The sequence below is a fragment of the Porcisia hertigi genome, chromosome 9 (genome assembly GCF_017918235.1).
Source record: "Porcisia hertigi strain C119 chromosome 9, whole genome shotgun sequence".
In the NCBI taxonomy this organism is placed as follows: Eukaryota; Euglenozoa; class Kinetoplastea; order Trypanosomatida; family Trypanosomatidae; genus Porcisia; species Porcisia hertigi.
In genome coordinates, this window is record NC_090568.1 from 151485 (window position 1) to 164116 (window position 12632).

At 58.5% G+C, this 12632-nt stretch overlaps 3 protein-coding genes across 3 annotated transcripts; all 3 read left to right on the forward strand.

Annotated features, from left to right (window-relative positions):
• Positions 1-117: 117 nt before the first annotated feature.
• JKF63_06842 (uncharacterized protein) lies at positions 118-5388 on the forward strand (the record flags this gene model as incomplete). Its single annotated transcript, XM_067902790.1, has 1 exon — positions 118-5388. One exon carries the CDS (start codon positions 118-120, stop codon positions 5386-5388), a length of 5271 nt encoding a protein of 1756 aa, XP_067759149.1.
• A 1039-nt stretch (positions 5389-6427) lies between these two features.
• JKF63_06843 (uncharacterized protein) lies at positions 6428-7849 on the forward strand (the record flags this gene model as incomplete). Its single annotated transcript, XM_067902791.1, has 1 exon — positions 6428-7849. One exon carries the CDS (start codon positions 6428-6430, stop codon positions 7847-7849), a length of 1422 nt encoding a protein of 473 aa, XP_067759150.1.
• Positions 7850-10470: 2621 nt separating this feature from the next.
• On the forward strand, positions 10471-11901 carry JKF63_06844 (uncharacterized protein; the record flags this gene model as incomplete). The annotated part of the gene is made up of 1 exon (XM_067902792.1): positions 10471-11901. One exon carries the CDS (start codon positions 10471-10473, stop codon positions 11899-11901), a length of 1431 nt encoding a protein of 476 aa, XP_067759151.1.
• Positions 11902-12632: the final 731 nt, after the last annotated feature.

Consider the following 12632-nt stretch of genomic DNA (forward strand, 5'->3'; position numbering starts at 1 on the left):
AACAGCGGTGGTACTCATTTGCAACTGGATGATGCCAACAGCACACAGAGACGAACCCCATCGATGAGTGGAGGGGGCGGAACTCGGCTGAAGAAGTCGTCACACGCGCACCTCACTATGGCGACGGATGTCAAGGAGAGTCATACCCATCACAGTGCCGGCTCAGATCTCAACATGGCCAACAGCAGCAGCGGCGTGGCACCCCAACGCGGAATGCGGCGACCAGTCTCCAGTTACTCGATGGTGAGTGACCACTTGAACACCAGCGGAAGCGGCCTCGGTCAAGGACACCAACAGACCGTATCGCCTGCTGGTGGTACAGCAGCCGCGGAGAGTCGCCGCGGGCTAGCCGCGAGAGGGCAACCTGGTAGCACCTCAGGAACAGTGATCCAAGCGCATGCATCCACAGGAAGCGCGCGGCGTCAGCTGTCTGGTGCGACAGCGGTCGCCTGCTCCACCGCGAACGGCAGCTCCACCACGCGCAAGTCGAGCACCAACTACACTGGGGCTCTGGCGGCGCCGGCGGCGGCGGCTGGTGGTGGTTCGGCCCCAAGCGGCGGGCGTAACGGGGGCCCACAACCGCCACAACAGCAGGCCTCCACAACGGGTGCTGCCACGTGTGTCGGTATCGCCCCCAACGTGCTCATGCACCTCTTGCGTGGGGCCCTCTGTGGAAGCACCACCATCAACATGGTGAACTGCACTTTTCTTGTGTTCCCGCTCTTCATCGGGACTGCCGCGGCGAACACCGTCACTGAGTACGACGGCACAGCGGGTCACAGTGGCGGCAGCTTCGCTGCCCTTGATCGCCAGCGGCCTCCACCACAGCGCTCCGGCGCGGCGCTCCTCGTTGTGGCGATGAGGGAACCGGATACGGATGGTGGCGCCATCACGAACTTCACTCAGTGTTTTGTAAACATTTTGTGTCGCGAGGAACACCGCTGCCAGTACGTGTCCGCGGAGCTGGAGCGCATGGAAGTGCTAACCAACCACTGGGAGGTCGGCGGTGCCGCGGCGTTGGTGAACGCTGCGGCCGCAACAGCAGGAAAACGATATCCGTGCAGAGAAGGAAACGCGCATCAGCAGCAGCAGCAGCAAGCGACTGGAGGAGGGGACAGTGAGTCCTCCCGTGCCGGTGGGGGGGACGGCAGTCCTGCACCCTTCTCTTGCGACTACGATTACCTCTTCACCCCCTCCCAACCCGCTGTCCGGAACAGACATGCTAACGCTGCCGACAATGGGAATCCTACTTTGGCAAACCGTGACGATCACAGCCCTGCATCGGGGGCTGCCACAAATCTGTGCTATGGCTACAGGCAGCACCAACCACACACCTCAGGAGAGGGTTCACCTTTAACAACTGCACAGGGCAGCACGGTGACTCATTTCCTGGAGTGGATCGATCAGGATGGCAACGCGCAGTGCGACGACGACGACAGCGGGAGCCGTGACGATAGCCGCGAGGCAGTTCATTCCTTGTCACAGGCAGCGGCACTAACCTCAGGGAAGAACATGGAGGACAGCAGCGGCCCCCGTGGTGGCCAATCGCCTTCCACGGCTGCACCTGCCCCTCTCATGACCTCTGCATCGTCAAGCTCCTTGTACCAGCTGCTAGCAGTGCACGTTCGACTGGCATACGAGGTTCTACGCGTGGCGCAGTGCATTGACGTGTGGAACCGAACGATGCGCAGTGGATGCAGAGACAGTTACGGCACCGGTGGCGGAGGAACGGAGGGTTGCTTGCGGGCCGGGCGGACGAGCTGCCTAGCCAGCCGCGCTCGCGGCGCCACTGGTGCACTACGAGAACCACGTCGGTGCCTATCCATAGCCGCAGCCTATTCGCAGCAAGAGCAACAGCGCCTGGCCTTCATCTCTGCTGGCACTGCCCTCGACTCCCTCCCAGAAGCACTTCTGATCAACCACTTGCTGCTGCTGCCCATGTCTCACCTCACCAGCACCGAGCAGCAGGAAGGAGAACCGCGTCTGTCCTCAGCCTACTCCCGCATTCACCCTTGCAGCGTGCTCACCGTGGAGGTGGACCAGTTCACCGAGAAGCTCCAGCGCCGCTATCTCGACGTTATGGGGCGGCGCTACGCTAAGCTCATCCCGTTGTCGACGGTGTACGCCCTCCTGCAGACGCTGCCGTCTCCGCGACGAGCCGGGTCCTTTTATCGGAGCCTTGAACTTACTTTATTGGAGGCAGTGCAACGACGTCATGCCCGTTCGGCAGCAGTGGCAACGGCAGCGACGAACACCACGAGCATTCCCAACGTGACAAACATGTCCGACCTGGGTGCGACCACCTCAGAGACGCAGGCAGATGTTTGTGGCAGCCGCGAGACGATGGATGAGGACGCGAATGTCATACACACTTCAGCGACGGGTACGGCAACTGCCCACGCCGCCACGACCGTCGCTGGGCTCGATCTCCTTGCGATGGAGATCATTGATTTCCTGTGCATAAACGGTGCCATTTCGGTGGCGTCGGAGATGTACGTCTGCTTCACACACGGCGAGGTGACCCCGGCGGCGTGTCTAGAGGCCGCTGCCGCACGCCGTCGTCGCCATCGCCTGAAGGCTGAGCGGCGAAGACGAGAAGCAGAGATGGCGGCCTCAGTGGCCGCAGTGAGGGGGGGCGATCACAATGACGCTGGCAAACGGGAGAAGCGTTGTCATCACCGACGCTGTGCGGATCGTGAAGTCCAAGTGGACACGGATTCGGGTAACAAGAGCGAGGCGGCTTTACATGCTCCTCCGATGTTGTACAACACGCCGCCGACAGCAATGGGTGAGGCAGCGAGCGCAAGTCAGAGCTGGATGTCGTCTCAGACGACGACCATCGAACCCACACCCACTGGCGCCGCGGATGCCGCTCCATTGAAGGCGACGCCAGGAGTCTTTACAAATTCTTTGGATGCGATCTTGGATATGACGACCGTTCCTTCGGCGCTGGTGCTGCACATGCTGGAGTGCGTTGTTGACACACAGCAACACCACTCCCCCACCACCATGATGGACGGCACTGCGCACCAGGGGGGAGAAACGGCAACGTCGAGCACGACGGGACTCCCAAAGACACCGAGCACAGGCAATATGGCGACGGTGGGGGCCATGCTGGACCACACGCCGCCGTCCTCGAGCACCGACACGAGCACGGCAGGGAACCCCGCCTCTCGCCTCGCCTCTCGGATTAAAGAGCACGACACCTCGCTCCACCAGAAGCAGCGGGGCAACCCGCTCCCGTCAACAGGAGTGGCGAGAACGACCGCCACAGACACACTTTCGACTATCATCACATTAACTCCACCTCGCCAAGGCAGCACCACCCACGGAGGGTCGTCGTGGTTGACAAAGGAAACTGTTGTTGATGGTGTTGTTGGCGCCAAGACACCACAGTCGGCGTCGGCGCTCGCAGCACCAGCCCCGCTATCGGTGTACTGTGCATGGGGCTCGGCGTGCCCCCTATGCGAGCTGCTGGCAGCTCATCCGCAGTGCTGGACGACACGAAATCACCGGCTCTACACGCTGGGGTACGATACGATCCATGCCAACCGATCACGACATCGCGGCAGCGTCACTGCCATCCAGCTCGCCTTCCCATCTCTCGACGAGTGTGTCTACAAGTGTGCGCGACACGCGCGTCACCTGCGCGACAACTCAGATTTTACAGCACTTCTGCAGAATGGCTACACCGGAAGCGACGGTGGCCCTCTGCGCTCATTGCGGCCATGGTTCATGCGACCGGACATGTTTATCACCCCAGTGACCGCCGCCTACGGAGTTTCACCGTACGAGGTGTTTGAACGCATGTCGAATCACTGCAATCGTCCCAGTGGCGACAGCGAACACATCCAACACCTGCCACACATTCATCCATCGTGTTCGCCTACGGTCGGCGGGTCTTGCGCCACGGCCGCGTCGCCACTAGCGGTGAACAACACCAGCACCCTTATCGAACCCGAGCGTTGCGACCCGCTGCTCATCTCTCGTGCCCAGGCGCACCCACAAGAAACTGCCATGGGCACGACGAGCACGGCTGCCGCGGTCAGCAATGCAAAGGAACAGGGTAACACTCTGTTGCAGTGTGCCGACATTCCGGCAGCAGCAGCGGAGTACCTCCGCCGCTCCTCCGTAGCCATACAAGAACGTCTCGACTACGCACGGCGACTGCGCCAGGTCCTGGAACAGTACGAACACGTGTGGGAGCAGCACAGCACTGTGACCGCGGGGAAGACACCCTTTACGCTCACAGCCACCCCAGCTGCTATTAACGACGCGACGATGACCATCCAGTCAACAAGGTCCACCGCGATGGTCGTGGCTCAGCCAGTATCCAGCTCGACGATGCACGCGACGCCCGGCAATACAGTGGAAGGTGTGACGTTTTCCAGTTACAGTGGCAACGCTGGTGGAGGCAGTCGAACCTCCCCGGCTCCCCTCTCGGCTTCCGTCCCCACAAGAGTGACGCAGCTGAAGAGCAACACAAATCCCTCGCCGCGCTCACAGCGCTATGGCCGACGCCAGCTTCCCCTGCACGTCGCATCCAGCCCCTTTTCGAATCGAGCGCTTTTGTTTGACAACACCACGCCACCCACAGATGACAGTGCCCTCAACGCGCCGACGTCTCAGCTCCAGCAGCAGGAGTCACAACGTCAAAACAACTCCACCCACATCGACCCGTGCGTGCAGTCGATCATCGACACACCGCTGGCTGGAGTGACCGGCCTCCTGGGAACGGAAAACTCTCTCCCAGTGGAGGTGTTGCTGCAATACGTTCTGCATCACCTGGTCGCACTCACGTGGGGAAAGCGCGGCATTGAAGTGGATACGCTGGTGCACCTGCTTGAGCGCAGCCTGCGCCGTCTGCCACCGCTTCTCGCGAATCTGCCGTACATCATGCAGCTGCGCAGTGCTGGATACACCAGTGACTCAGCGGCGGCGGCGGCGGCAGCAGCAGCAACAGCAGCCAGCAATGCACTTTCGAACACTGCGGGTGGAGAAGGCACGGCAGCTGTGTCTTCGGTGTTCACCACCTTGAACACGCGCCTCGCCGCTTCTTCCGTGGCACTCTCAGTTCCCATGATAGATGCTGCACTGCGGGAATCCCCCGACCACACGTCGTCAAGCGGCACCGAGACGAGTCCCCACAGCGGCGCCTCGCACGCCGCCATCACTTTCCCTGTTACAGAGGCGGAGGTGCAGCTCCTGCAAGCCTACGAGTTGCTCGATCGGCTAAGCTTGATGAAGCTCCTGTCAACGTACGCGACGTGGCCGGTGCGCACAGTGCCAACGCGGCTGCTGCTGCACACGGTGGTGAACGAGTTCAGCGACATCCTCTACGTGGGCAACTCCGCGGCTGGACGGTTTGAAGCACAGCCAACCCCCTGATGTAAACGTATGCGCGCGTGTAAATTCGTGTGTGTGTGTGTTTCGGGGAGGAGGAGAAGAAGGAGGAGTGGGGGGTCAGGGTCACGTTGCCTCTCCGTATCAAGGTCTTCACTCTGGAGGAGCGACCGAGTAATGGCCTGTTCTTTGGACCACTATTGGTTGTTGTGTTTTTTTTTGCCCTGAGACACTGCTGCAGTCGAGCCGTACCACACACACAAACAAAGAATAAAAAAGCACGCATCAACAAGCACAGAGATCTTGTATACTACCCATCCGGTGTATCTTCTCGTCTTCAACTCTCACCTCACCTCACCTCACCACCACCATCTTTCCTTCCTATTGCCCCTTCTTTTATTCACACGCCTTTTCCCAATCTGCACCCACGTACGATTATGCATGTACGTCACAAACACCATGGCCCACCATCTCCCCCCTCCACCCCCCAAGGGGCTCACTTGAGCGAGCGAACGAATCCCCAGTCGCCCATACGTGCGACCTACCCCTCTCGACCTCCCGTAGCCTTTCTGTCGTGCACAAGTGGTGTCTACTCTCACTCTCATGATTTGTGCACCTGACGAGCGTGTAGTTGTTTGATTCCTGTCATACCAATCGACTCTGCTCCTCTCACCTCCACGCAGACATACAGCCCTACAGGCAGCATTTCTCGTCCCACCTGTTGTTATTTCTAAGCCTCCCTGTGTGTGTGTGTGTGTGTGTGTGTGTGTGTGTGCATTGGTGTGTTGTACCGTAGACCGTCCCTTTCGCTTCACCCCTCCCCCTCCCCCCCTCTTTTATTGTACCCCCTCCCCCTCCCTCCCCCTTCAAACCCTCCCTGGATTGCCCTAATTTTTTTTTTTGCCGTGCACTTTTCTGCGCTTAGATCGGTCCCCCCCTCCCTCCTCCCTCCCTCCCTTCTCCCTCCTCCCCCTTTTTCATTCTATCCAGCCTTTCTACCACGCGTTCGTAGCAGAACCTTCACCAAGACGCACGAATATCCTTTAGAGCATCCTATCGATCTGACAGCCCACAGGTGGATAAGATGGACTCCTCTTCCTCAGCGACTGGTAGTGGTGGTAGTGCAGCTGCGGCTGTGGCCCGATCTGGCTTGCACGCATACTCTCAGACGCACGCGAACGCCGCCAATCCCGGGACCATGGCGCTATCAAAAAAAACGCTGGATCACGTGAAACAGATGTCCCGCAGCCAAAGCGACGCGCGGCGCTCGGGAAGCAAACGCACTTTTGATGAGGCCACCGCGACGGACAACGTGCAGCAGCGGCGCCACGATGGCACGTTGCTACCAAACACGGCACCGAACCAGGTGGTGGAGGTGGTAGCGCCGCCACCCAAGAAGAAGAAGGTCACCTACGCGCTTCCGCACCAGAACATGGAGGAGGGCCACTTTTACGTGGTCCTCGGCGAGGACATCGACGTGTCGACGCAGCGCTTCAAGATCCTGTCGCTGCTCGGCGAGGGCACCTTCGGCAAGGTCGTCGAGTCGTGGGACCGCAAGCGCAAGGAATACTGCGCGGTGAAGATCGTGCGCAACGTGCCCAAGTACACGCGCGACGCCAAGATAGAGATCCAGTTCATGGAGAAGGTGCGCCAGGCGGACCCCTCCGACCGCTTCCCGCTAATGAAGATCCAGCGCTACTTCCAGAATGACAGCGGCCACATGTGTATCGTGATGCCCAAGTATGGCCCATGCCTGCTCGACTGGATCATGAAGCACGGCCCCTTCAGCCACCGCCATCTCGCGCAGATCGTCTTCCAGACCGGCATCGCGCTCGACTACTTCCACAGCGAGCTGCACCTCATGCACACAGACCTCAAGCCTGAGAACATCCTCATGGAGACCAGCGACACCACCACCGACCCCGCCACCAACCGCCAGCTGCCACCCGACCCGTGCCGCGTCCGCATCTGCGATCTCGGTGGCTGCTGCGACGAGCGCCACAGCCGCACCGCCATCGTCTCCACGCGCCACTACCGCAGCCCCGAGGTCATTCTCGGCCTCGGCTGGATGTACTCCACCGACATGTGGTCCATGGGCTGCATCATCTACGAGCTCTACACTGGCAAGCTGCTCTACGACACACACGACAACCTCGAGCATCTCCACCTCATGGAGAAGACGCTCAGCCGCCTGCCGTCCGAGTGGGCCTCGCGCTGCGGCACCGAGGAGGCGCGCCAGCTGTACAACTCCGCCAGCCAGCTGCGGCCCTGCACCGACCCTAAGCACCTTGCCCGCATCGCGCGCGCGCGGCCGGTGCGCGACGTCATCCGCGACGACCTGCTGTGCGACCTCATCTACGGACTTCTTCACTACGACCGCCAGAAGCGCCTCAACGCGCGCCAGATGACCACGCACCCCTACGTGCTCAAGTACTACCCCGAGGCGCGCCAGGCACCCGGCTACCCCGACAACCGCACCACGCTGCGCCCGCCGCCGATCATGTAGGACTGATGGGATCCTTCAAGCAGCACCCCGAGGGGATGGCGTTGTGGACCTCCGGTGAAGGCAAATAAGAAAGAGGAAGTAGAGGAGTGTGTGTCTGTGTGTGGGTGACTCTTTCAAGTGGTTGCTTAGGTGCAGCGCTTTTCTCTGTTTCTGTGTTCCTCCTGCATATGCCCTCCCTCCCCCCCCCCCAACCAACACCCCTGCCGAGCAGATCTTCAGTGTAAAGAATGATTTCTGGTCTTGTTTTTCTTCGGGGGGGGGGTCATCAAGGGGAATGGGAGGAGGACGGGAAGGAGGGGGACGGAGGGAGCGTAGACACACACACACACACACACACATAATCGAGGACTCTCGCCGAGGATGTTGGATGCCATGCCAAATGGGGTATTCGCCTCTCCCGTTTTTTTTTCTGTCGTACACATGCATGTTCGTGTAGGCACATGCGTTTCTCTAGGCCTGCTTCTTTTTATTATTTTTCGTGTACCTTAGAGTGTCTCAATATGGTTGGTCTTTGGTGGTACAAATGCTCGAACGTCAACGTGATCTGCCACCACCACCACCACCACCACCACCTCCCCCATCACCACACCTATTCCAAGGGTCAGTGTGGTGATTGCTCCAAGTAGCGCTTCTCTCTCTCTCTCTCTCTCCGTTTCTTTTCTCGTGTTGAAGCATGGTTGACCCCTTTTTGTGTTTTTTTTTCTCTCCCTCCTCTTCATAGATTTCCACTGGCCTATCGGCTCTGTATTCTGATTCCTTTCCCCGCTGTGTGTGTGTGTGTGTGTGTGTGTATGTGTGTGTCCCCCTCCCAACTCCCCGTTATTCCCATCACCACCTTATCAGCACCCCCCTCCTTCCTTCCCCCATCTCCATATCCCCCTCATCGTCTGTGTCTGTGTGTGAAGGGTGCATTGTCCAGTCTATACTTTTTATTTGTGGAATGCATATGTGGATGTGGATAGGCCAATGTGTGTGTGTGTGTGTGTGTGTAGTGGTGGTGGTAGGAGGGGGGGGTGGAGAGACAGGAAGAAGGGTTTGCATACCTGCGTGCATCTGTCTGAATATATATATATGTATGTATATATATGTGTGTGCAGATATACTTCTGTGCAAGGAGGGGATGACTGCAGGGCGCGGGGGCGCATGGGGGACCCCTGCAAAAGACGAACATGCATAAACTGAAGTGAAAAAAGGAGAAAATTCATTTTTTTTATATGCACAACATGTAAAACACACGCACACACACACACACAACAGATCTCCTTTACAGGGAAGAAGACTACCAGAGGGGCCACGTACGGTCTTTGCAGGCGGGGTTTTGGGCGTGCCTCTCCTCCGGTCATGGGCATCTTCCCTAAGAGTGTGTGTGTATGTGTGTTTAGAGGCCACCTTCGTGGACCTTCACTTGCGCATCTATGGTGAAGCTGTAAATTGTGTGGCCTATGCACATAGACCAAAGTCGGCGGAGAGGCAACAATAACGCGCTGTCGGCATGTTGGTCCTCAAGTACCCCTCTTTGCATTTTCTGTGAGTTGTCCCTCCCCACTCCTTGAGTTTCTCATATACATGGGTACACCTTCTGTGCGTGTGTGTATGTGTGTGTGTGTGTGTGTGTGTCTTCATGGGTTAAGAGTGCTGGCCTCGGCAACATAAACCACAACACACCCCCCATCATCCGTTTGGAATGTCGTATCACCGCAAGTAGGAGATATATCTCTAAAATATATACTAATTTATATGCTAATATATATATATATATTAGTATATGTGTGTATAGGTATATTCAAACCGGAAAGAAACAGCCTTGCTGTTCCTCCCCACCCATCCTCCACCCCCCACCCCCACCCCGAAGAATGTTGACGCTTACGCTTTGTGATTTTGAACGTCCGTGCTCTGCAGCTTGCCACTGCTTGTTCAACCACTCCACCCTTCTCTACTATCTCCCTCTTTGCTGGGTCAAACATGCTTACGCACACACACACACTAGACGCACGCATATATTTACATATATTCGGACACAGGCATATACCGAATAGCAACCCCCCCTTCCCTTAGATTTCTTAGATCAGACAGCTTCCCCCCTCCCCTCCCCCCCCCTCCTTCGACCCCTCCCCATTTATCATCGCCACCGCAACAAGATCCCACTCCTGGTGTGCTCGCCTTCAGACGTACACGCCCACTCACGCACACACGCTCCCTTGGCACCACACTGCGTTGAGTGGTGCAGACATACACCAAACACAGAAGTGGGGTACCACAAATATATGTATATAGATATCCCTCTCCCCCTCCCCACCTGAACTCCTCACAGAGTGCAGACATTGGTGCCGAGTTGTGGACTCCCGATTCGAGCCTCACATCACCACCACCACTCCTCCCCATTCATCCTCTCGGGCTAACTACACCTCTACGACTAGACGACTGTATCTCCCCCTCCCCGACTGCCGCCTGTTGCACCCACCCGATCACACCTCTGTGTCAACCCGCGTCCCCCATCGCGCGTGAGCACCGTCCAGATATATTCCTTTCCCTTCGCTGCCCTTGTGTATGAAACCACTTTTACTTCTGTCTCCAGTGTTGCCCCGCCGCCCCTCCCTTGACAGTACCCCCATTCGTTTATAATGGCCTTCCTACACAATCGCCTGGCACCCATCACGAACATCAACAACAATGTGTACGCAGCAACAGCGGGGGCGCCGATCCTGCGCAAGCCAGAGGTGAACTCGTCCGCCTCTGTCATGGGCTCGGGTACCCGGCAGGCATTCGCCTCGAGCAGCAGCGGCGCGACAGTGCCCAGGAAGATGGCGACTGCTGCAGTTACATCGAGTAGCCACAGTGAGGAGGCAACCGGCCGCCGCTCGGGCAGCAAACGCGACCACGGGACATCCATCACGACCGATCAGAACCCTCAAGATGTCCCGAAAGTTGCGCCGCCACCCAAGAAGAAGAAGGTCACCTACGCGCTTCCGCACCAGAACATGGAGGAGGGCCACTTTTACGTGGTCCTCGGCGAGGACATCGACGTGTCGACGCAGCGCTTCAAGATCCTGTCGCTGCTCGGCGAGGGCACCTTCGGCAAGGTCGTCGAGTCGTGGGACCGCAAGCGCAAGGAATACTGCGCGGTGAAGATCGTGCGCAACGTGCCCAAGTACACGCGCGACGCCAAGATAGAGATCCAGTTCATGGAGAAGGTGCGCCAGGCGGACCCCTCCGACCGCTTCCCGCTAATGAAGATCCAGCGCTACTTCCAGAATGACAGCGGCCACATGTGTATCGTGATGCCCAAGTACGGCCCATGCCTGCTCGACTGGATCATGAAGCACGGCCCCTTCAGCCACCGCCATCTCGCGCAGATCGTCTTCCAGACCGGCATCGCGCTCGACTACTTCCACAGCGAGCTGCACCTCATGCACACAGACCTCAAACCTGAGAACATCCTCATGGAGACCAGCGACACCACCACCGACCCCGCCACCAACCGCCAGCTGCCACCCGACCCGTGCCGCGTCCGCATCTGCGATCTCGGTGGCTGCTGCGACGAGCGCCACAGCCGCACCGCCATCGTCTCCACGCGCCACTACCGCAGCCCCGAGGTCATTCTCGGCCTCGGCTGGATGTACTCCACCGACATGTGGTCCATGGGCTGCATCATCTACGAGCTCTACACTGGCAAGCTGCTCTACGACACACACGACAACCTCGAGCATCTCCACCTCATGGAGAAGACGCTCAGCCGCCTGCCGTCCGAGTGGGCCTCGCGCTGCGGCACCGAGGAGGCGCGCCAGCTGTACAACTCCGCCAGCCAGCTGCGGCCCTGCACCGACCCTAAGCACCTTGCCCGCATCGCGCGCGCGCGGCCGGTGCGCGACGTCATCCGCGACGACCTGCTGTGCGACCTCATCTACGGACTTCTTCACTACGACCGCCAGAAGCGCCTCAACGCGCGCCAGATGACCACGCACCCCTACGTGCTCAAGTACTACCCCGAGGCGCGCCAGGCACCCGGCTACCCCGACAACCGCACCACGCTGCGCCCGCCGCCGATCATGTAGGACTGATGGGCCACATTCCTGGCACTCGTTTTATGTCCTCTCCACGACAGCGTACCGTTATCAAGCACTGCGATTTGGCGTACGCCCGACGAGCGTTCCTTCGTTCCCTGCGATTGGCCATAGTTTGTCGTTGTTTTCTTTTTTTTGCTCTTTCTCTAGTAACCAAGTGTTATTTTCCAGTGTATTGTGTTGATCTCTTCTGAGCTCTGGGGGGGGGCGGGGGGGAAGAGGGGGAGGGAGACTTTATTTGTCGTGGAGTCTATGCATCTATAACTCAGTGCTTGAGAAGGCGCGTTGTCCGCGATGGCATGACCACCTCGCACATACACACATACACACGTGCTCACGGGGATGCCGTCTTGCTCTCATGGTGGCGAGGATACATTGCCGTGATGTGATCTCGTGCGCTTGTGTATATATGAGAGGGAAACAAGTGTCCGTTATTCTGCTAGATGTACGTTAGCGTGTTTGTGTCTGTCTTACTCTGTGTGTGTGTGTGTGTGTGTGTGATGTTGTTGTTGTTCCTTTGCTCGTCACCGCTAGAGGATGGAGCGGTTTACATAGAGAGATGCCTACGTGTATCAACCATCATCATCATACCTTTTCTCGCCCCCCCCCCCTCCCCATCCCTCCCCTCTATTCGCCCGCTCCTCCCGTGTGTGTGTGTGTGTGTGTCGGTGGGTGTGGGTGTGGGTGTCCGTTTTGCCTGATTTAACCCGAAGAAGGGGGTG